At 44.9% G+C, this 21806-nt stretch overlaps 1 protein-coding gene across 1 annotated transcript in view; it reads left to right on the top strand.

The window, feature by feature from the left end:
• Positions 1-21806, top strand: part of Col6a5 (collagen type VI alpha 5 chain) — a 93617-nt gene that overhangs the window by 26785 nt on the left and 45026 nt on the right. The window contains exons 11-26 of the mRNA XM_036194045.1: positions 590-682; positions 3019-3072; positions 5517-5588; positions 5879-5905; positions 5992-6036; positions 6126-6179; positions 8610-8672; positions 9895-9960; positions 10360-10413; positions 14164-14199; positions 15192-15254; positions 17105-17167; positions 18234-18296; positions 19644-19706; positions 20789-20839; positions 20961-20996. Of these exons, the coding sequence (XP_036049938.1) occupies positions 590-682; positions 3019-3072; positions 5517-5588; positions 5879-5905; positions 5992-6036; positions 6126-6179; positions 8610-8672; positions 9895-9960; positions 10360-10413; positions 14164-14199; positions 15192-15254; positions 17105-17167; positions 18234-18296; positions 19644-19706; positions 20789-20839; positions 20961-20996 (903 nt within the window). The remainder of the gene's footprint in view (positions 1-589; positions 683-3018; positions 3073-5516; positions 5589-5878; positions 5906-5991; positions 6037-6125; positions 6180-8609; positions 8673-9894; positions 9961-10359; positions 10414-14163; positions 14200-15191; positions 15255-17104; positions 17168-18233; positions 18297-19643; positions 19707-20788; positions 20840-20960; positions 20997-21806) is intronic.

The following is a 21806-nucleotide window of genomic DNA, read 5'->3' as shown; positions in this document are numbered from 1 at the left end:
TATCTATCATCTATCTGAGACAGAATCTCACTGTGTGCATCCCTGAATGGCCTGGAATGTTCTATGTAGATCAGGCTGGCCTCAACTCAGAGTGATCTGCCTACCTTTGACACCTGAGCTTCCTGCAGCACTAAGGTTTTGATTTGCATTCAAAACATATTTTTTTTTTCTGTCCTTCCATTCATTGTCATATTGCTGAATGAATGTAAAGGGAATTGAAAGATAAACCAGCCCCCAATGTTATTAAAAAGCTCCCAAAAATTTAATCCAATAGACATTCCAAGAGATTGTCAACTAGGAATCAATATGTCTCAAGTCAACTTGGCTTGTGGCCATGTATGCACTTGTTGTCCTTTCTATTAATTGAGGTTGTTTCCTTTTGAGAGGGGAGACTGCCCACACAATCTGTTGGCCTGGTGCTCTCTCTGCAGTTCAAGTCATAAAGCTCTCTTATTGCTTGCCTCCCCACCAAAGGCAGAGCCTGGGCTTGCAGATGGTTTATGATGTGTCTGAATAGGGTTCTTATGTAAGAAAATCCCCAATGGTTGTCGCTCACCTCCCTTTGCTATTTTCCCCCCTCTCTCTCTAGGGAAACATCGCAGAGAGGGCTTGTTGCTGCACATTTTGTAAATGTCCAGGGATTCCAGGACCTCATGGAACCCGGGGACTCCAAGCCTCAAAGGTGCCATTTGATTGTGATCCTGTTTTCTCTTATGTGCCTTGCTTTGTCGTGGCTGAGGCTGAAATTGAATAGTTGAATTTGCAACCTTTGCTCCATATAATGTAATTGCCTTGGGCGTCTTGTGTAACTTCCACAGCATAGGAGCAGGTTCAGAAGGGCTTACTTCTGACATTGTCACCGAGAATAGCTCCTGTATCCCTAGTGAGGTTGCTTTTGGGTTTTCAATTTACACTTTCTAAATCTGCTTTAGATGGTTTGAAAGGTGTTAAAATAATGGAGAGAGTTGTTGTTTTTCCACCATAAATGAGATCAAATTACAAAATAAAAGAACAAATTATAGAAGATCAATTATACAGCAATAGAATGGGAAATACATCATGGCATTTTCAATGAAAGACTGCACCAATGCAAACAAATGAACTACATTCATTAAAAAACATGAATGAATTTTTACCCACATAGTAATGACCAGAGAAAGTAGACAAGACAAAGCAGGAGACTATATAGGTAGGATTCCATTTATTAAAATGAAGCTGTACTGTCTGTGAATACAAGCAGTGAGGTACCTTTAAAGGCCAGGAAGTATTGTCCTAAGTGTTAACAGTGCACTCCTGAGGTGGGCTGGGTAGTGGATTCTGGGTGAATGTGATGGGGTGGCCCAGTGTCTGGGACTGGCAATGTTCCAGTTCTTGGCCCTAGGTGATAACTGCACAAATGTCATATGATTATTGCACAAAGCTCACTTTATAACAATTAAACTGTGCATTTATATTGTATTAATTTTATATGCATTTTCAGATGGATATTAGATATCATGGTGAAATGACTTTTTGTAATAAATGTATTTATTTTCATCTTAACAATTTTACACTGCATTTTCTTCCCTGAATATTTCAAAAGGACTTAAGTTAATTATTTGGGGGTGGGCATGACTGTGCCATGGTGCACCTGTGGAGGTCAGAGGACAACTTACAGGAGTCAGCTTTTCCCTTCCACCCTGTGAGTTCTGGGGATCGAAAAGAGGTCATCAGGCTGGGCAGCAAACGTGTTCACCCACTGAGTCTCCTCTTTAGTCCCAAACAGATCGATTATAATACTTGCTGATGATTTCTGCTTTGTCTATCACTGTGGAAGGATAACTTACACAGAATGTTTTTGCTGAATTGTGATATCCCATTTATTGAACTCTCTCCTTGCATATCAATAGAATTGTGCTCCAGGGGCTCAGCAAGGATCTGTGTTAGATGGTGGAGAAAGCAAACCTCAGTGAGATCTTAGTTACAAGTTAAGTTACGAAGCAGAAGCAGCTAAACTATGGCTCAGAGAAAGTGACTTGGTTTAAATATTGCTCTTGGAAAAACAGAAGAAAGTCAAATAGGCCCTTTGTAAGTGTTTTTGATTTGTCAATGATGGAACTGGAGAGATGGCTCAGGGCTTGCCAGAGTATCTGAGTTCAATTCCCAGCACCCATATCAAGATGCTAACAACTATCTGTAACTCCAGCTCCAAGGGATCATGCGCCCTCCTCTGGACTTCACATGTACCTGCACTCATGTACACACACAGACACGCAAACACAGAACAGACACACACACACACACACACACACACACACACACACACAGAGTCTTTCAGTTACTATTGCTGTGATGAAACATCATGATGGAAAGCAACTTGGCAAGGAAAGAGTTTGTTTGGCTTACGCTTCCACATCACTGTCATCACTGAAGGAAGTCAGGGCAGGAACCTGGAGGCAGGAGCTGATGCAGAGGCTGTGGAAGAATGCTGCTTACTGGCTTGCTTCTCATGGCTTGCTCAGCCTACTTTCTTATAAAACCCAGGACCACCAGCCCATTGTGGCACCAGCCCAATGGGCTATCAGTTCCCTTCCTTATCAATTGTTAATTAAGAAAATGCCCTCTAGGCTTGCATACAACCCAGTCTTATGAAGGCTCTCTCCTCTCCAAAGATTCTAGCTTGTGTCAAGTTTACCTAAATCCAGCTAGCACATATATACAGTTAAGATAATAAAAATACATATTAAAAATGGTACTCACAGCTTCCTGTAAACTCCTCAGATATGGGAGTGTCCCCTCATCCACCAGAGGATTCCCCGATCAGTCTCCAACATCACTAGGAGGATGCCCTTCTGCAAAGGGGCTCCAGAGATAAGTCCAAAGTCAGCTGCAAGTGCTGGATTCTCCCTACTCATGGCTGGCTGTATTGGCACAAGGCCCACCCAACAGTCAAGGCAGGGCCTGGGTAGGAATGCCTGATGACTTCATGAGTTGAACTGATGGGTGATGATTAAATGTGCCTCTCTCTTTGCCTCCTAGGGTTCTTCCGGTCTGAAAGGCAGCAGAGGATACAGAGGAGAAGATGGAGACCCTGTAAGTTAGGACTTCCTCCCTCATACAACTACTTGCTGATTTTCTTTGTTGTGAAAATATTTATGGGGTAGAGGACGTTTGTGTGTGTTACTTTCTTTTAAAAAAAGAGCTGCTTTTCTCTTTCCTTTACTGACTCCAAGCTGTGGACATCAGCGGCTCCTGTACCAGCGACTGCTTCCATGCTGTTGTCTTGTTTTTAAATCCATGTTGAGGGTCTGGAATTCTCAGTGTCTCTAAGCAGGATGTAGCAGCTTAGGTACTGGGGAGCTCCTTTTAGGCACAGTGCTCTGTTCCTGGCTCTAGGCCAGAACTGGAGGATGGTTCTTTCATGCAGAGGAAGTGGGTAAGACTACCCCAGAGCATGACTTCATGATTAAATGCTGCCCAGAGGATTGGAATCCTCAATATTTGACTCTGAAACCAGCACCCTTGCTTGGCCCATCACCCTTAGGAGCAGAAGGTGGAGGGACTGGAGCCCCTTGGGTGGCTTCTCTAGGCATGGGGAGTATTCAGTTCATAATGTTTATAACGCTTAAAGGCTTTAACTCTGGAATGAGACTTCCAAGGAGTGACCTATGAGTGAGGCCTTGACCAGGATATTTTAACTTCTTGATAATTCTTCTAGGTCCCAAGGCTGACTTTGCTTATTTTAAAAGGACCACTAAGGGCGTATACTAAGTGGCTCACTTTGTACCCTTAGTGGGGTCCCAAGCACTACCAAGCCTGTGTAAGCATGCCCTTGTGTGTGGTGAGTCACCCCTCTGCCTTGCTGAGGGTCTGTAGCTGGCTGAAAGCCCAGGCCATGGGAAATTGTGAAGTCTAAGGTTCTCTTAGCCACCAGTGAGCATGGGCAGCACCTTGGGCCTGTGGGGCCTGATCTTCAGAGACAGGGAAAGGAGGCTTGCAAGTCCCCTCCCTCACAGGGAAGCAGTTTTTCTTCTCCTTCTGAAAAGACACCAGACAAAAGCATATTAAGAGAGGAAGGGTTTGTGTTGGCTGATGATTCAAGGGAGTGGTTCATCACCATGTGTAAACCGCGGGGGCCGGAGCCCGAGACATCTGGTTGCTTTGTATCTAGGGTCAGCAAGTAGAGAAGACTGAGTTCCCTGCTCAGGCCCTTCCTCTCCAAATGCCCCCTCTCCAGATAGCCTCTCTCTTCAGATAGCCTCTCTCCAGATAGCCCCCCTCCAGATAGCTTTTTCCTCTTTAGATGATCTCTTTTTCCTTTTTATGTAGTCCAGGACCCAAGTCCATGGAATGGTACAACCCACATCTATTTATTTATTTATTTATTTATTTATTTATTTATTTATTTATTTCCTTCAATTACCCTAATCAAGACCGTCCCTTACAGGCATACCTAGAAGATGACTTAATCTACATAATTCCTCACATGATGGTCCCAGAAACAGTAGGGCCCCACACCCAAGAAGGGCATGATGATTTTTTCCTCATGCATTTAACTCTGGCTGTTGGCTGTTTCTAAATATTTCTTTGGAGAGTCAGGTTTGACAAGACACATTGACCTGGAATGCTTTTCCTGTGTGGACAGTCTGACTTTGGACAGACCTTTATTGTGAAGAACAGCTGTGTGTGTGTGCGCGCGCGCATATGGAAGCCAGAGGTCAACCTCAGCTGTTGTTTCTCAGGAGCGATCCACTTTTTTTTTTTTTTAAGACAGGGTCCCCCATTGACCTGGAGTTCACTGACTTGGATAAGGCTGGCCAGCCCTCAAGAGCTGCAGGGTTCCACCTGTCCCCTAACCCTACCCTGGAGCTAGAATTAAACACATACCACCATTCTTGGATTTTTTAAAATGTGGATTCCGGATCAAACTTAGATCCTTACTCTCACCCAGAAAGCACACTCCCAACTGATCGCTCCCCAGCCCCAGGACAAGAGCTTCTGCCTTTGTACTCTGTTCTCGCAGTAGTGTGTCTTCCCATCTGTTTCTGCTCAGCCTTAGCCCTGGGCACTGAATGGCTTTTCTGTGTCAGCAGGGCTGACTTCCCCAGGGTGGCATCAGGGCCCTGGGCATGATATCATGGGGTCACTGAGCAATTGGTATTATGGCTAGGAGGCAAAGTGGCCTCTCTCTCTGATGGGGAGGGGTAAAGTGATTGAGCTCACAGTCGACCCATTTGTGAGGGAACCCTAAGGCTGAAGGAAACTGTGAGCATAGGGGGTATGTAAAGGGGAGGGGGGACTGTGGCAGGGGAGGGAGTCTCAGTATAGCTAAAGGCTGACAGGGAAAGTGTGTGAACACAGGGATCAGGTTGGGAGGTGGAGGTGAAGATGGGTAGGAGGCAGTCCAGTGAGTGCAAAGGAGGAATTGCTTTGCCTGAAGTCAGGATGCCACAGGCTGTAGCTCAGTGTTCCAAAAGCAAACTGCTAACAGCTTCCTGCAAAGTATCACTTTGGAGACATGTCTGGGTTCCTTCTAGGGAAGACGAGGAGAAATTGGACCTCAAGGAGATAGAGGGATCATGGGGTGCCCAGGGACTCGAGGCCAGAAGGTAAGCTTCTCCTAGCTCATTGTTCTCACTCCCCTGTGACACCTTCCTGGCCCAGTGACGTCTTCCGTCCTCTGTTTCATCACCTCTTTTCCCCATTACACATACTAGTTCCTCTGTCTGCAGATGAGCCTTGGACATTCACTTAGTTCTACCCATAACCTTTATATGGGTATGTAGCCAGAAGCAATTAAAGAGATAAAGTGAGACAATGCTCTCAAGGGAGGCCCCTCCCTGCTTCAGAATTAGACTCCCCATTCTGCCTTTGACCCCAGACGTTTAATCTTTTGCAGGGAGTCAAAGGATTTGCTGGAGCTCAGGTACTGTATTTATTTTCCAGTCAAGTTTGGTCTCCCTGACTGCTTCAGTTACCAGCCGTACCTGACTGCTGTCTCTTGTCCCTCAGGGAGAACACGGAGAGCATGGGCTTGATGGACTGGATGGAGAAGACGTAAGCTATCTGTCTCCTCTTTTTGAGTTATTGTGAAGCCATTATGAGGTTGATTTTTCTAAATGAGGTTTTATTTTATGTTTGTTTAGGGATTTAATGGATTTCGTGGGGTAAAGGGAGAAAAAGGTGACCTTGGCTCTCAGGTAACTCTTTCTGGTAATCAAGTAGTCCCCCATGACAGATCCAGCCCTGTTTGCTGTGCTTGCAGTTGGGGATAAGATTGACAACTGACTTCACCACAGTTTTGTTACCTTTCTTCTGGTCAAATGCCTGATGCCTCCCAGATACCCAGAAAGCAGCTTAAGGGAGAGAATGTTTATTTCTGCTAACAATTCAGAGGAATACAGTCTGTTTTCATGGGGAAAGCATGGCAGTTAGAGTCTTGGTCCACAGTACTGGCCAGAAAACAGAGAAGGGGGGTGGCCAGTGCTCAGTCCTTCATTCCTGCCTCCTTTTGATTCAGTAAAGGACCTCAGTCCATGGGATGGTGCAACCCACAGTCAGGGTGGGTCTTCCCTCCTTAGCACAAACTTTTTGGGATTGGGGGCAACCGTCACAGACATACCCAAAGGTGTGTCTCTTTTGTGTCCTGAGTGTTTCTTAAACTCAAGTTGATAAAATTAACCATCCCAATCCTGCAAGGAAAGCCTACAGCCAGCAAACAGACACCACTCTTTGGTTTGAGACACATGGGACACATTAGTGCCTTTTCTGTTGTTGTGACAAAAATCCTTGGACAAAAGTAACTTAAGAAAGGCTTTGTTTTAGCTCACGGTTTCAAATGGATAAAGTCCTCATGGTGGGGAAGACATGGCATGGCAGCAGAGCGGGAGACTGGCTGATCAAATTTTATGGATGTATAGGAACGAGAGAGTGAATGGGAAATAGGGTTAGACTAAAGGTTCCCCAGCCTTCCCAATAGCCCCACCAACAGGGGTGGGGGCAAAGTTCAAATATATGAGCCTCTAGAGTGCTGAGATTCTCATTCTAACTACCACAACGCCTATGGAATATTCAAGAATTTCCAGCTAGAAAAACTCACTGTGTGAGGTCTTTCTGTGGTTACATTTTCCAGAAGTCTGTAGATAAGTATGTTTGGCCATTATTATCCTTTGTTCTCTTTCCTGACATCAAAAACAAAAAGAATGAAAAAGTTATTTGGGGGCCTTGGAGTTATAAATCATAGTGAAATAGTTTGCTTATTATAAACTCATCCCAACAGATCTACTTATTTATTTATCAAATATTTTTGAACATCTATAACATACCAGACACTGAATTATTTGTCAAGGAGTCAGAGATTGGAGTGGACCACTGTAATCCTCGTGTTCAAGGATTGCATGGTACCCAGAAATGTCTGGGGCCACTTGGGGTCCTTCTGACTCCCAGTCAGCTTGGAGGTGGGGGTGTCCAGGGAGTCTTCTTGAAACCAGAAATGAATTGCAGTTAGCAAGGCGCGGATGTGGAAGAACATTCTAGACAGAGGGTAAGCAAGTACCTGAAACAGGGATCCGCTGGCAGTTGCTCTTCCTGGAAGGAGCAGAGCTCAGGTGGAGGAAGATGGATTTCAATAAAAGGGAGGAGAGTGCAACAAGTCATTAGGCTGTGTGTGTGTGTGTGTGTGTGTGTGTGTGTGCGTGTGCGCGCGTGCATGTATGCGTGCGTGCATGGCTTGGGAAGGGTTTAAGGGGAAGACAACCAAATTTGGCAACCAAATTTGTGTTTTAGAAATATTATTTGGAAGTAGTACAGGAACTGTTGGAGTTGACATGGATATAAGGAAGGGGAGGGGAGGGTCCTTGTAATCGAAGTGAAATTGGATGAAACCTTCAAGTAAAATAGTCACAAAGAGCAGACACATGACTTATTATGGGTATGCAGGAGCCAGCCTTGGATAGGGCAAGTGGGCATGTGGGTACAAGAAGTCACCCTCAGGTTATGTAGAGTGAGGCCTATCTTAGTGTTGCTCCCTAGAAAGCTCTCTTGTCCCACTGTAACCCTGGCTCACGGACGTATGCTCTCCCAACATAGGAAAACAAGAAATGGGGGTATCAGTCAAAATGCCTCCAGGGACCGTAGCCTGGGAAAATTTCACTGGAAAGTTGTTTGAGGTGACAGCTGAAAACCGCTGGGGAGGTCAGAAGTGCTAAACTGTCTAGAGCATCCAATTAGGACAGCCAGTGTCCATAAGTGATTGCTTAAATTCTCTGAAGTGAAAAATTCCACCCTTCCATTTCACTAAACACATTCCAAGTGTTGCATAGCCAAAGATGGTTAGTGGCCACCATGGAACTCTCCCCACTGCCATGGAGCTTTCCCCAACTGCCGAAAGACCCATTGGACAGCTCTATGCTAGACCATGAGAAGGTTTCTTGTTTCTTAGCCTGACTATGGCTTAACCTCAAACTTGGGGAGTCTAAGAGAACCTGAGGGAAACATGAAATACTTTATCTGATTGGCTACCCACTGCTTGTCATTAAAGCCATTATAAAAGCCACCTACAGGATAACACAGAGGCTCATCTTATTTATTTACTTGTCTATCTGTCTGTCTGTCTGTCTACCTATTTTCAGGGCAGCCCAGGTTCCAGAGGTGCCCCTGGAGAAGATGGAGAGAAGGGCTTCCCAGGGGACCCCGTAAGTTATAGACCCTAATTAAGTCTGAATTTCATCCCAGCAAAATTCTGCTCTCATTCTCCTTTGTGACTCCCACTGAAGCAGAGGCAAGTGTTGGCCTAGAGAGCTGAGACAGTAGGCATTTGTTACTGAGGGCTTTCTTATTTGGGGAAAATCTGTCCAAATCTGATATGGACTGTTTATTTGAAAGGCCCAGAAAGGGGATCTAAAGCTCCATCATGTGAGTTCTCACAGTGTGCTCTGGCAAAAACTTCCTCCACTTCGTTTGTCAGATTTCCAATCTTGCGTCCCAGAGCTCGGTGATTTATTTCATGCTTGTTTGTTGGTTTAACAGCATTGGGACGCAAACCCAGGTCCCTGCACCTGCTAGGCAAGCACTCACCACTGAGCTGCATCCCTGTGAGATTCTCTCTCTCAGACTCAATTACAGGACACTTTCATTTATGTCTGAGGGGATGGCCAGTGCTTCACAGAAGCCACACTGTAGAGGAAGTCATTGCCCAGCAGGCACCCTTAGAATACTGTGAGTCACCAAGTTGCCTTCAAATTGGGGCAAAGGTTATCTTTAAGAGTTTCCGAGTTGGAGATTTTTCTTACACTTCATCTCTTAGCTTGCGTTAGCCCAGTAGTTCTCAACCAAAGGGTCCAAATGCTGTGGCCCTTTAATACACTTCCTCATGTGGTGGTGACTCCTCCAAACACAAAATTATTTTCATTGCTATTTCATAACTGTAATTTTGCTACTGTTATGAAATGTAATATAAATATTTTTAGAGATAAAGGTTTGCCAAAGGGGTCGAGACTCACAGGTTGAGAACTTCTGAAGCCTAACACTTTTTTATTATACCATTACGAGAGAGAGAGAGAGAGAGAGAGAGAGAGAGAGAGAGAGAGAGAGAGAGGTGGTACAGGCTTGTAATTCTGATTATTCAGGTTGCTGAAATAGGAGGGTCTCAGGTACCCTGAGAAACTCTGTGAGACCTCCATCTCAAAAATCTCTGTCAGTGATAGCCCATGTTTAATCCCGTGCACCACACAAGGAAGAAAGAGAAAACGCTGAGGGCACACACGTGCAACCCTAGAACTCAGACGCTGAGGCAAGATCCCCTTGAGTTCGAGACCAGCCTGGGATCTATAGCAAAGCTCTGTGTCCAACCCAATGAATGAGCTCCCTCACTCTGATGTTTCTGGGTTCTAAAACATTTCTGAAATCATCTCCTAGGGTAACCCAGGACGAGACAGCACCATCAAAGGCCAGAAGGGCAGCAAAGGAGATCGAGGAACACAAGTAATTCGGTTTATGTTACATAGATAAGTTGACTAATTCCATTTTTTAGCTAAGTAAGTTTAACATGGTGTATGAACAAACACTCTCCAAGTCATCTATACTTAAAAGAAAATAAGGCATGTCTGAAACAGGCTATACTTTGGGGGGAATTATTAATTTTCAAGGAAGTGGCATTATATTTCATTTGTTACCAGTTATTTGTGGTATGTTGCTCCCTGTCCTGATTGTTAGCCCTGTCCTGTGTGGCCATCTCACCAACAGTATCACTATACAGAATGACCCCAGCATGGCTCCCTCATTCTGCTGTCTTGAGAGCAGGTGATGTCTTGTGTTGATAACATCCCCAGGACTTATAACTGACTTCTGACTTCTGATTTGGGGGAATTGTTGTGTTTCTAGGGGAGAACTGGGTGGAAGGGGACACAAGGCAGTCCTAGCTCCAGAGGAAGCAGGGTAAGTATCTCCCAGACACCTGTTCCCCTCCTTATCCCTTGTGATGGACACAGAGGCCTGAGGATCATCTGTGGCCACTGAAACAGCACACCCATGGCTGGTACGTTTGTAGGCATTCTGAATCTTAACACTGCTGACCTTTTGGACCTGACAAGTCTTTCTTATGAAGGACTGTCTTGCACCTCATAAGATGCTTAACCACACCCCCAAACTCTGCTCTTCTGCTTACCCATTTGTGACATCCAAAAATGTCTTTTCAGATACTGCTAATGTCTATAGCAGGTGGGCGTAGGAGGCAAAAATCATCCCTGGCTCAGAAACACAGTGCTCCAATCTGCCTTTGCCTTTCTGCCTTCAATGTGTTTTCGAATACCTTTGAAGAGAGCCAATGACTTGAATATACACAGTCTCCTCTCCTAGCTTAGCATCTGGGAGCTAGGTCAGAATATTATGGACTGGGTAGATGTAATCTCATGCTCTTTACACATTGACCAGGGAAGGAGAACACAGATGGCTTCTTCCTGAATAAACTCCCAAACACTGGCTATTGGAGCTGATGCATTGGCAGTCTGGAGGCTCTAGGGTAGCTTATAGCATCATGTGATATCAAGCCTAACTCTCCCCCACACCCAAAGAACATTTGATTTCCTTCAATTTTTAAGGACCAACCAAGAAACCATATTACCCTTTGTGAATTGGTATAGAGATGATATTTATTTATTTTTCTGGGGGGGGGGGGTGGAGAAGACTCCTGCTATGTACCCCTGGCTGGCCTGGAAGTCACTATGTATATAGACCAGGCTGGCTTAGAACTCACTATGTAGACCAGGCTGGCCTCAAACTGGCAGAAAAATCCTCCTGCTACTGCCTCCTGTGTGCTGGACTTGTAGGTGTGCCCCACCACACCTGGCTAGAGATGATATTTGTATTAAAAGCTCCTCTGGCTCACACTTGGCATGAATGTGATAACAGAGACGCCTGTGGAGAGCCCTGGGTTTGGCCTTAATTTGTTCAGAGGGAATGAAAATACTTGGCTTTCCTTTCTGAGTGGATTGTTCTCATCCCTGGAAGGCAGCAGTCTCCTGCTCTCTTCCCTGAGAGGCTGCAGCCTGGTCCATTTTACCCTTGTTTATCCTGAATGACAAAGATCACAAACCAGAGGGGCTAGGCTCCCCATGCTTCTGGGAAAGTTGTGACCTAGGGAAGTTACCCAAGCCTCCTTGATTTTCTTGTGTAGAATGTGGATGTAAAGATAATAATCCACCTGGCAGGCATCTTATGAGGTTTCTCTAAATGAGTATCTGAAGTGATTAGATCAGGACCTGGCATAAAATGGATGATATATTAGAAATACAAATGCTACGAGGACTCTTTGCAAGTGGCCACCAAAAGGCCATGGGCCTGGAATGTGGAAAGGCCCTTGCCTGGGCCTGTGCTTTTCCAGCTTGGGAGGATTAAGATGTGATTGGGGGAAGCAGCAGAGCAGCAAGATGAGCTAAGTGTTACACATTTAGAGAGAAATATATCTGTTGGCTCAAGAGAAAAGGGGTTTTAGTTTGAAATAGGTTTATAACTGACACATAAATCGTGTGCTTTAAAAACAGATGTTGGGGAGCAGGGTTGGGATTACTCCTTGGACACACTAGTCAATGCCTTTTAAATCATTACAAGGACAGAAGGACCTCAACCCCTACCTCATCTTTTACCCATTTCTCTGCTTTGTAACTTCTTATCTTTGGAATTAAAGAAGGCAGCATTCATATTCATGTTCATAGTCAAGCAATCTGGGGCTCTTCTAGCCTCTCCCCCATGTTTCCAACGTAGGCCAGAATTCTGTCGCAAGCTCAGAGCATCTTAAGTGGATAATGGATTGTAAACAGCACAACTCAAACCCAGGCGTGGGCTCCCTGTGTGACTGAACTTCAGCCTCCAAAAACTGATCATCACACCAGCTGTTACTAAAACAATGGCTCAGCACACTGGCAACCACTCAGGAGGCCACATTCCAGGCCCGTGGCCTTTTGGTGGCCACTTGCAAAGAGTCCTTGTAACATTTGTATTTCTAATATATTGTCCATTTTGTACCAGGTCTTGATCTAATCACTTCAGATACTCATTCAGAGAAACTTCATAAGATGCCTGCCAGGTGGATTATTATCTTTATATCCACATTCTACACAAGCAAATCAAGGAGGCTTGGGTAACTTCCTTAGGTCACAATAGCTAGTCAGTGACTGAGCTGGGATTTGAGCTCAGATCATCTATCTCACTTCAGAGTCTGTGCTCCTAACCACTGTGTGAGGTTTAATGTGCGATTGCTTTGTGCCACCTAGGCACAAAGCTATGGAACTAAAAGCAAGAGAGGGTGCTGTTCCTAAGGTCCTGACTGTAAGGATGATATTGTGCGAAGCTCTTACACAGAATAAGCATTAGTCTTTCTTCCAGCCTTTCTTCTCTTCCTACCTCTTTTTCTCAGGCTGGCATTGAACTTATTGTGTTGACCAGCCTGGTCTTGAACTCAAGGTCTTTGTGCCTTGGCCTCTCAAATGATGTGATTATAGGCATGCACCACTGTAACCAGCTTATCCTTTCTTTCCTTTTTATTTTATTTTTCATCTGTGTGTGCATGTGTATGTCTGTGCTCTGGCATCGAGGTGCCCATGGGGACTAGAAGAGGATGTTGGAGTCACAGGTAGTTGTGAACCACCTGGTGTGGGTCCTCTGCGAGAACAGCATACACTCAACTGAGAAGACACTTCTCTAGCCCCTGTCCTGGCTTTTCCATGGAGACAGACCATGAAGTCATAGCAACAGGAGCCTCCACCTTCGCTGATTTTTTTTATCTTCTCTATTTTCCTATGTCAAGAGCATCAACTAGTCATAGCCAGAGACAAACAGCTGATGAGTTAATATGAGTAACTTCTCCTAGAGGGTATTATAAAAGTCTAACACCTGGTAGGGCTGCTAGTTGGTTGAATGATTTATCCCAAGGAACTTTAGGAGGTGGGCAACTGAGAGAAAAAGCAGTTCTGAAATAATTCCTACATAATAAGAAAATAAATGCAATTGTTAAAATAATTGTTATCACAACACATTATGAATTGGTGGTTGAGAGTGTTCCATGGCTTTCTCAGTGAAAATAATGTCAGCGTATTTTATTGCCGTAGAATGGGGAAAGTAAGTTAGGATCTGGGGCCTGAGGCATCACCCCTCTTGGCTGTTTTCTGTCCCTGTAGCTTGCACTGGTGACATGAACTCCCTCCTGGAGAGGTACAGACAGAGTTGAGGGACCAGCCTTGCCTTTTGTAATGAACCTAATCAGTAGCATCTACATTACACAAAGGAGCACCAGCCATTTCCTCCCTGAGGACTCCTCCAGAGCCAAACTTCATGGGGCCCATATGATGTGCCACCATGTCTAGAAATTTCACTGCACTCAGCACACAGTGTACATAGTGCTTCGTGGGTCTGCAGGGAGGGAAAACAGTTTCTTCAGGGTGATCCGGTCCTCCAAATAGCCCACTCGATAATCACCAGAGGCTCCTACGCTGGGGCAAGGCTGCAGTGCATTTTCCATTGGGTTCCCATCAATCCCCTAAATGTTAGTGTGTGATTAAAACACCCAATGTGAAAACCTGCCCTGCCAGGGCCCCCAGGAAACCCTCTATGAGCAGGGAAGAGACTGGCTTGCCTCAGGGACCCTCTGTCTGCCTGGATACACTGACTGATGCCTTGCCTTTGACGTTTCAGGGAATGGAAGGCCGGAGGGGACCCCGGGGTCCCTCGGTAAGTTTTCTTTTTGACTTCCTGTCCTCTGTGGTAGGGTATTGAGGACATTTCTTCTATGTAGATGGTTCTAGGTAAGTAGCATTTGACAGGATGTTGTAAGGATGTCCAACCCTGGCCATGAGCTCCAGTGAGGAGTGGGAAGCAAAAGCATCTCCCCAGTCAATTTCCTGAAGTGGGACAAGCCTAACTATGGCAAAGCCTTCCTCAAAAAACACCTCCCGACAAACTAGCAGAACTCACACAATCCCAGACATCACACCTTGACTGGCTGTTGTGTGTATCAGGAAACAGAATGCAAGAAAGTGAAATTCTTGCTGCTTCTTATCTTTCATCCAAATTAACATTATTAGCTATATATTCCAGGTATTCCTCCCGTGTTTTTCTTCTTTTAAACTTGTTTTTAATTAGCATGCAAAATATTTGATATCATCATGGCATTTTCAGACAAAACTTGTGTCATAGTTACTGTTCTATTGCTATGAAGAGACACCATAACTAAGACAGCTTATGAAAGAATTCATTTAATTGGAGACTTGCTTACAGTTTCCAGAGATCTGTCCATGATATCGTGGCAGGGAGCATGGTGCTTGAGCAGTAGCTAAGAGCTTCATCCTGATCCTAAGGCAGCAGGCAAAGAGAGGGTGGGGCGGCCTGGTGTGAGCCCTAGAAACCTCAAAGCCTGCTCCTCCCTCAGTGACACACCTCTTCTAACAAGGCCATACCTCCTAATCCTTCCCAAACAATTCCATCATGTGGGAACCATTCAAATATGTGAGCATATGTGGAACATTCTCATTCAAACTATCACAGTTTGTTTGAGTCAATTGATCTTCTCACCCTCATCTTTATGAAAATTAGAAACATGCTCGAGGTCATTCCTGACAGTTGGAAAAATAAGATCCTAGTCAGTATAAGGACAGATGAGCCAAATGATCTACTTGGGAACCATGCAGAGAAAAATCTTAACACTGGAAACTCTTTTTCATTAGGGGGGAGCAGGAAACCCAGGGCCTCAAGGTGCACAGGGACCAGAAGGACTGCAAGGCCCACAGGTATGTTGGGTATTTCATAAATATGAGCAAATGGTATGGAGCCATTCTGGTGGGAAGAAAGCAGGTAGCTCAGTATTAAAACACACAACAGAGGGGCTGGAAAGATGGCTTAAGAGCACATAATACCTGCCAAAGACTAGAGCTTAATGTCCAGCACCCAGGTGGAGTGGCTCACAACAGCTTTTAACTGCAGCTCCAGGGGATCTGATGCCCTCTTCTGGCCTCCTTGAGCACCTGCACTCATGTACACACACACACACACACACACACACACACACACACACACACTTAAAAATTAATGTATTCAACTGGTAAAAGTTCAATTTGCAACCATCACCTTGTACATCTCCCATGGTGGGAGATGATTATGATTTTTTATTTTGTTCCATCAAACTTGCTCCAACATTTGCAGCTCACTAATGAGCACTGAGTGGGTGGGGGAGTATGCTCTGTGCTCACCTTGCATTGTGCCTAGGGAGTGAGTAATTAACAGCTCGTAGTCAGAAGTTTTCCTGTGTCCTGCCCTGTCTGAGTCCCACAGTTACTCAGACCCAAGTAAACACACAGAGGCTTATATTACTTTCAAACTGTATGACTGATTGGCTCAGGCTTCTTGCTAGCTAGCTCTTAGAACTTAACTCAACCCATTTCTATTAATCTGTATGTTGCCACATGGCCCTGGTGTCACTGGTCTGTGGACATCTTCTTGCTCCTTCGGTGGTGGGCTAGCATCTCCCCTCACTCTCGTTTCTTCTTGTCTCTTCAGTTTGAATGCCCTGCCTAACCTTACTCTGCCTTGCCACTGGCCAAACAGCTTTGCTTATCAACCAATCAGAACAACACATATTCACAGTGTACAGAAAGACATCCCACAGCAACAGCTTAATATTATTATTAATATTATACACTGGGCTGTCATCAGTCCCCAAAATGCCATTAGTGACACTGGTATCTGAAGTTCAAGCATCTGTCTTGTCTTCTTCCTTGCCTGGAAGAAGCCACGTCATCCCTTGAGGATGGCTTTGCCACATCTGCATGTTGAGTCACTGTTGATCCTACTCTGTGTTGAGCTCACTTTAAACCTGGACTTGTCTGAAAGAGTCTGTGTAGAAATGCCTATTTTTAAGGCCTTTCAAGAACCTCATTTTTCTTCTAGAAAGTTTCAGGTTAAAACTAAGGTAATTTAGATTCTCTTGAGTATTTCTGAGATCTAGTACAGGCCGAGTAACCATGGGATCAATCTAGATTTGTCCAGATGCTTTTCGGGGTGGGTGTGGGATGGCAGTCATTTCAGCTGCTCTGGGATCCTTTGACACTGGTGACCTGAGGCTCACTCAGTGATTTCCTGGTAGGCATTTCACTTCTAGTCTCCCCAGCTATGCAAGAAAATTATGAGAGACCTGTGCATGAAACATGGCAGAAAGAGGAACTCTCATTCAGCTGGCAGGAGCCTGCTACCATGTGATCTTTAGCACCAACTTGAAACAACAGGTTCCTGTATTTACACATTGAGAAAGCCCTTTGGTCCAGCGAACCATCACATAGATACATTTGATGGCTGTTTGTATCTCCATGGGTTTATTTATTCCCCTTTTGATCTATCTTTATTTCTTCCTGTAGGAGAAGGATGAGACTCTTATGCCAAGGCAGGGAATCCCTTAATAAGATCTGTGCCACATGTCTGGGCTTGTCCCCAGTTATTCTTCTAAAAAGGACTTATCTCATAACAGTAAGGCTTCTTGGAGAGACAGACCATTGTTCTGCCACCACAGGGGTGTTTCAAAACCATCTACTAAGAGAGTGAGTTTCACTGACATCACATTGTATTTGTTGTTGTTACCACAAAAAAGGGGTCCAGTGGAAATCGTGGCGGGAAGGGAGAGAAAGGAGGTCAAGGACACCAGGGACCCCAGGTGAGTGACTCGGGGACGTCAGGGCCACTGACTCCTGACCTTTTGTTTGCCCTTACTACAAAAGGCCTTAGCGCATCATGTGTTTACATCATCCATGGAAGGTGTATTTCATTTTTTGAGTTACTGAAGATACATTTTTAGCCCGGTTCAGATCCTTTATACCTCTCTGGCTCACTCCTCTTTTTCCTTCGGTGATTTTTTTTTGTTTTTTTTTTTTTGTTTTTTTTTTTTTTTTTTTTTTACTCTTAAAGCACAGGCTCACTCCCTCCGCTCAAGGAAGCATTTGGAAGACTTAAAAATGCTGCCAAATGATGAGCATGTCCACTCTGAATGGATCATTCTGCTTGCACTTGTAGATTTCCTGTGCTGTGCACCTGTCTCTCCATTGACCATAGGCATTTGACTGTACAAAGATCTGTGCTTACACAGTTCTGTTTGATTCTTAAGCTGAGTTTTTGAATTTAGCATTTGAATGAGTTTCCCCAGTGAGGAATGAGAGTTTGGATGGTGGTGGTGGTGGTGGTGGTGGTGGTGGTGGTGGTGGTGGTAGTGATGGTGGTGGTGGTGGTGGTGTGTTTGTAGGAAGCACTTGATTCTATTGAGTTCTTCACTTCTGCCAATGACAGCTCAGAAGGCAAGGGATGCCCAAATGTGCTCAATTATATCTTCCTAGCAGGTTGGTAGAGAATGTTCATGCCCAGTTTTAGACTGAGAAATTGGAAATATGCCCTGTACTCCATGATGGATATTCTGTAGTTTTGTGGCATGTGCATGTGCAGAGATGTGTTGCAGGGAATTCCCCCTCACTTGGAAAGAATGTTGATAGAGTCAAAGCCTTTAAGTCCTCCCCTCCTGCCAAGATCCCACATGGACCAGTGAGTTCCTGCTGGTTGCAGAGCCATGGTCCACTGCTTACATTACCCTCTCGCCCCTGGCTCACTGCCTTTTCTGTTAAGGAGGCCTTCAGGGACTGTTGGGATGATGTGAATAGGTGCCATGTTCCTACTGGGTTTCCAGAAATTGCTACAGTGGTGGCTTCTGCATCTCTCTTTCTCTTTATTTTCAGGGTTCTCCTGGGCCAGCAGGATCTAGGGGGAGCATTGGAAGACCTGGGCTTTGGGGGAGAAAGGTAAACATTATTTCTCATTGGTTTCAAATACTGGGAACAAAAGCTGTTACATTTTCTCCTGAGCTGTGTGAAAGTTCCTCACATGACTCAACCCAAGCGCCATGCTCAACCACCTGCAAGCTGCTAGTATGTTCTCTCCCACCCACAGAGCAGAGAATTCCTTACTGTTTACCTCTCTCTAGGGAGCTATCCTAATTACATGGAGAGAGTTAGCTGCCCATCACAAACACTGCTGAGACTCTCTCCAGCTCCTATGTTCCCCAAGCAGGACTGCATTTATTGGCTGAGATGAGTGGATGGATCTGAACTCATTTTTGTGTGCTTCTTTTGGTCTTACCCAGGCCTGGAAAAAAAATCCAAACCCAAATGGAAGAGTATTGAGCGGGAGTGTGAGATGTGTTAGTTGACATGATTGTGGCAGTCATTTCAATATTCAATATATGCATATGTACACATGCAATCATATTGTCCACCTTCAGCTTACTTACAGTGTTATTTGGCCGTCAACCCTGGGCCAGCGGGGAGAAGCTCGCAAAGCTTTTTGCATTTTCCCCTATTTAATTCCAAGTTTTCTCAGCTCAGCTCCTCCCTGCCTCTGCCTCCCTATCCCCTTCTCCAGAGCCAACCACTCTCCTCTCCTGGAGTCACTCGCAGGCTCCCTTGCTCCTTCCTCAGCCCCCACAATGTGCTTTGGGCTCAGCTTCTCGGTCTCTCCTTGGGAAGCCTCCCTGGACCCTCAAGTTTCTTCGTTGCTCTTAAAGCAGCCCCAGCTTCAATGCACAGGGTTGTAATTGTCCACCTCATTCCTTCTCTTTCTAAGCACACTGTGCTTAGAAAGGGCAGGACTACATTTATCATATCAGGTCATTCATTTTACAGAGCAGTAAGCAACTATTGTGTGAGTGAGTACATTAGCAAATGAATCAGTTTCCCTAGAGTGAACTTTCTACCCTTCCTTTTCCCAGTCTGTTGACACCAGGAGAGCAGGATACATTGTAATACACACACACACACACACACACACACACACACACACACACACACACACACACACTGGAATACTATACAGCCTTAAAAAGTCCTCAGTTGACACCAGGAGAGTAGGAAACATTGTGGTGTATATATATACAATGGAATACTATAGCCTTAAAAAGTCCTCAGAGCTCAGCCCTGAGCAGTGCTGGCAATGTTCTGCTACTCTCTGGGTTGACATATTGTGTCTTTCACCCTAGACCTACTTAGTGCTGGCTGCCCACTGAGGATCTTGTGTCCCTCATTTAGTGGACAGAACTGCCTGTGGCAGGTTTGACTTTGCTAACCTGAATGTTTTCTCTTCTCTTTTACTAGGGGGAACCTGGAGTTCCTGGAGGCCCAGGACCAGTAGGACCCCCTGGGCAGCGAGGAGAACGGGTATGAGGCTTGAGTACTTGGTCCTAAGGCAAGGGGAAATGGAGGGCAGCATGGGTTCCAGCATCTGGGGTAGGAGGATATGAGGCAGTTCTCCATCTGTTGCTGCCTTCCCGTGCACCCGGCCTTTTTTGTCGTGTGTGTGTGTGTGTGTGTGTGTGTGTGTGTGTGTGTGTGTGTGTGTGTTGGGGGGTGGTGTTGGAGGAGATGAGATGAAGGCAGAGAGAGGAACAGGTATGTGTACAATAGATATATGGTGGTAGGGAATTTTTCCAAAGAATTATTTTGTCGAAAGGACCTACTATTGTATACATCCTCATCCTCCACAGCAGCCTGCACAAAGTTCTGAAAGGGAAAGGTATAAGGGAACTCCCATAACACATAGTGAGAATCATTAAAAATGAAAGTAAAAGTATACTAGAGAATTGTGATCCACAATGTCAAAATGCTGGAACTGTGTCATGTGGTCCACACCACTATCTATTGGCCATTTATAATTCTTTAAACAAAGATGTATTTGTTTTAATTTTATATATTAGTATAAGTGCCTGAATGTATGTCTGTGCAGCATGTGCATGCCTGGCGCCTGTGGAGGCCAGAAGGCATCAGATCCCCTGGAACTGGAGTTACAGACAGTTGTGAGCCATCTATGCATGCTGGGAATCGAACCCAGGTCCTCTGCAAGAGCAGCCATTGCTCTTAACCACTGAGCTGTTTCTCCAGCCCCTATTTATAAGTCTTTGGTTGTACTCCTCAGTCATATTTTTTTGGATCAACTCCTAATTTTCCAAATAAGAAGCTGGTGAATGTACAAATTCAGAGTGACTATCCTCTGCCTCCTGCAGTGTTTGTAGAGTAGAGCTGGCCAAAGAAGTAGAAGGGTATACAGCGGGAAGTGAGGGGCCTAGGACTGTAGCTCAGTGGTAGGACCTTTGCCTAGCATACACGAGGCTCTGGGTTCAATTCCCAGTACAGGGGGGAAGACATCAGGAAGTGAGGCCCCTCGAACCTCCCATCCATAGCTCTTATTTCCAAACACCATAGTCTCCCCATGGAGAAACGGAAATTAACTGATGTGCTTACAGGGAGATCATGGCATCCCAGGCTATGGCCAGACGGGAAGAAGAGGAGTTAAGGTAAATATGAAAAACAATTGTTTTCTCAATTGATAAATCAAACCTAAATATACCAAGAAGAAATGATGGTATGGAGGAAATGATCTGTTGACTTACATATGTTCTCTGCTGAAAATTACAGGGCCCAACAGGATTCCCTGGGGACCCAGGGCAGAAGGTGAGGTGCATAAGAATTTCTTCTTTTGCCATTACCATGGATGGCCTTCTTGAGAAATGAGATGAGCCATTGGTCTGAGCACAGTGGGAGATAGGGAGGGGTGGGGAAACTGGTCAGTGGCTTCCTCTGGGCTTCACTGGGAATGGATGTCTTAACCCTGTGAGTCTTTATATTGAAAAGATCACATCCTGCCCTTTGTTACCTGATACCCCACCTACCTCCACTCCAGTGATCCATATCTCTACCTTGACTCTCTAACCCCTTGGCAGCCTCTTTGGATTAGTTCTCCGGCTTGGTGATCTCATTCACCACCTTAGTTATTGTTATTAATCCAGCATTATTTTGACTTTGGGTTCCTCTCACCTGAAAATCCCACCATCCTCCTCAGTCATCTCTATTTCCATTTTCTTTCTGTCCATTGACAACAAATATCATGTTCACTAGATTTTTATCCTCAAAGTATAGTCTAATAATACTGTCTTCTTGACATAACATCTTTCTTTTTATGAATTAAATTGTGTGGTTTTTTTTTATAGGTATATAAGTTTAGAATAGAAAACAGTCAACCCTTGGCTTCAGGCACCTGCTAAAGGTCTTGGGACATAGTCCCTACTGATCCTGGGAGAACTATGGATACTGGTTTACAATCAAAGACAGCCATGCTATTATTACTAGAATAACTGTTGATGGCTATATTAATTAGGGTTCCTATTGATTTGGTGAAATGCTGTGGCCTAAAGCAACTTGGAGAAGCAAGGATTTAGTTCATCTTATAGATTGTAGTCTGTCATTCCAGGAAGCCAGAGGAGG

This window comes from Onychomys torridus, chromosome 7 (genome assembly GCF_903995425.1).
Source record: "Onychomys torridus chromosome 7, mOncTor1.1, whole genome shotgun sequence".
Lineage (NCBI taxonomy): Eukaryota > Metazoa > Chordata > Mammalia > Rodentia > Cricetidae > Onychomys > Onychomys torridus.
The sequence above is the reverse complement of the archived record's forward strand: the minus strand, read 5'-3'. Positions and strand labels throughout refer to the sequence as shown.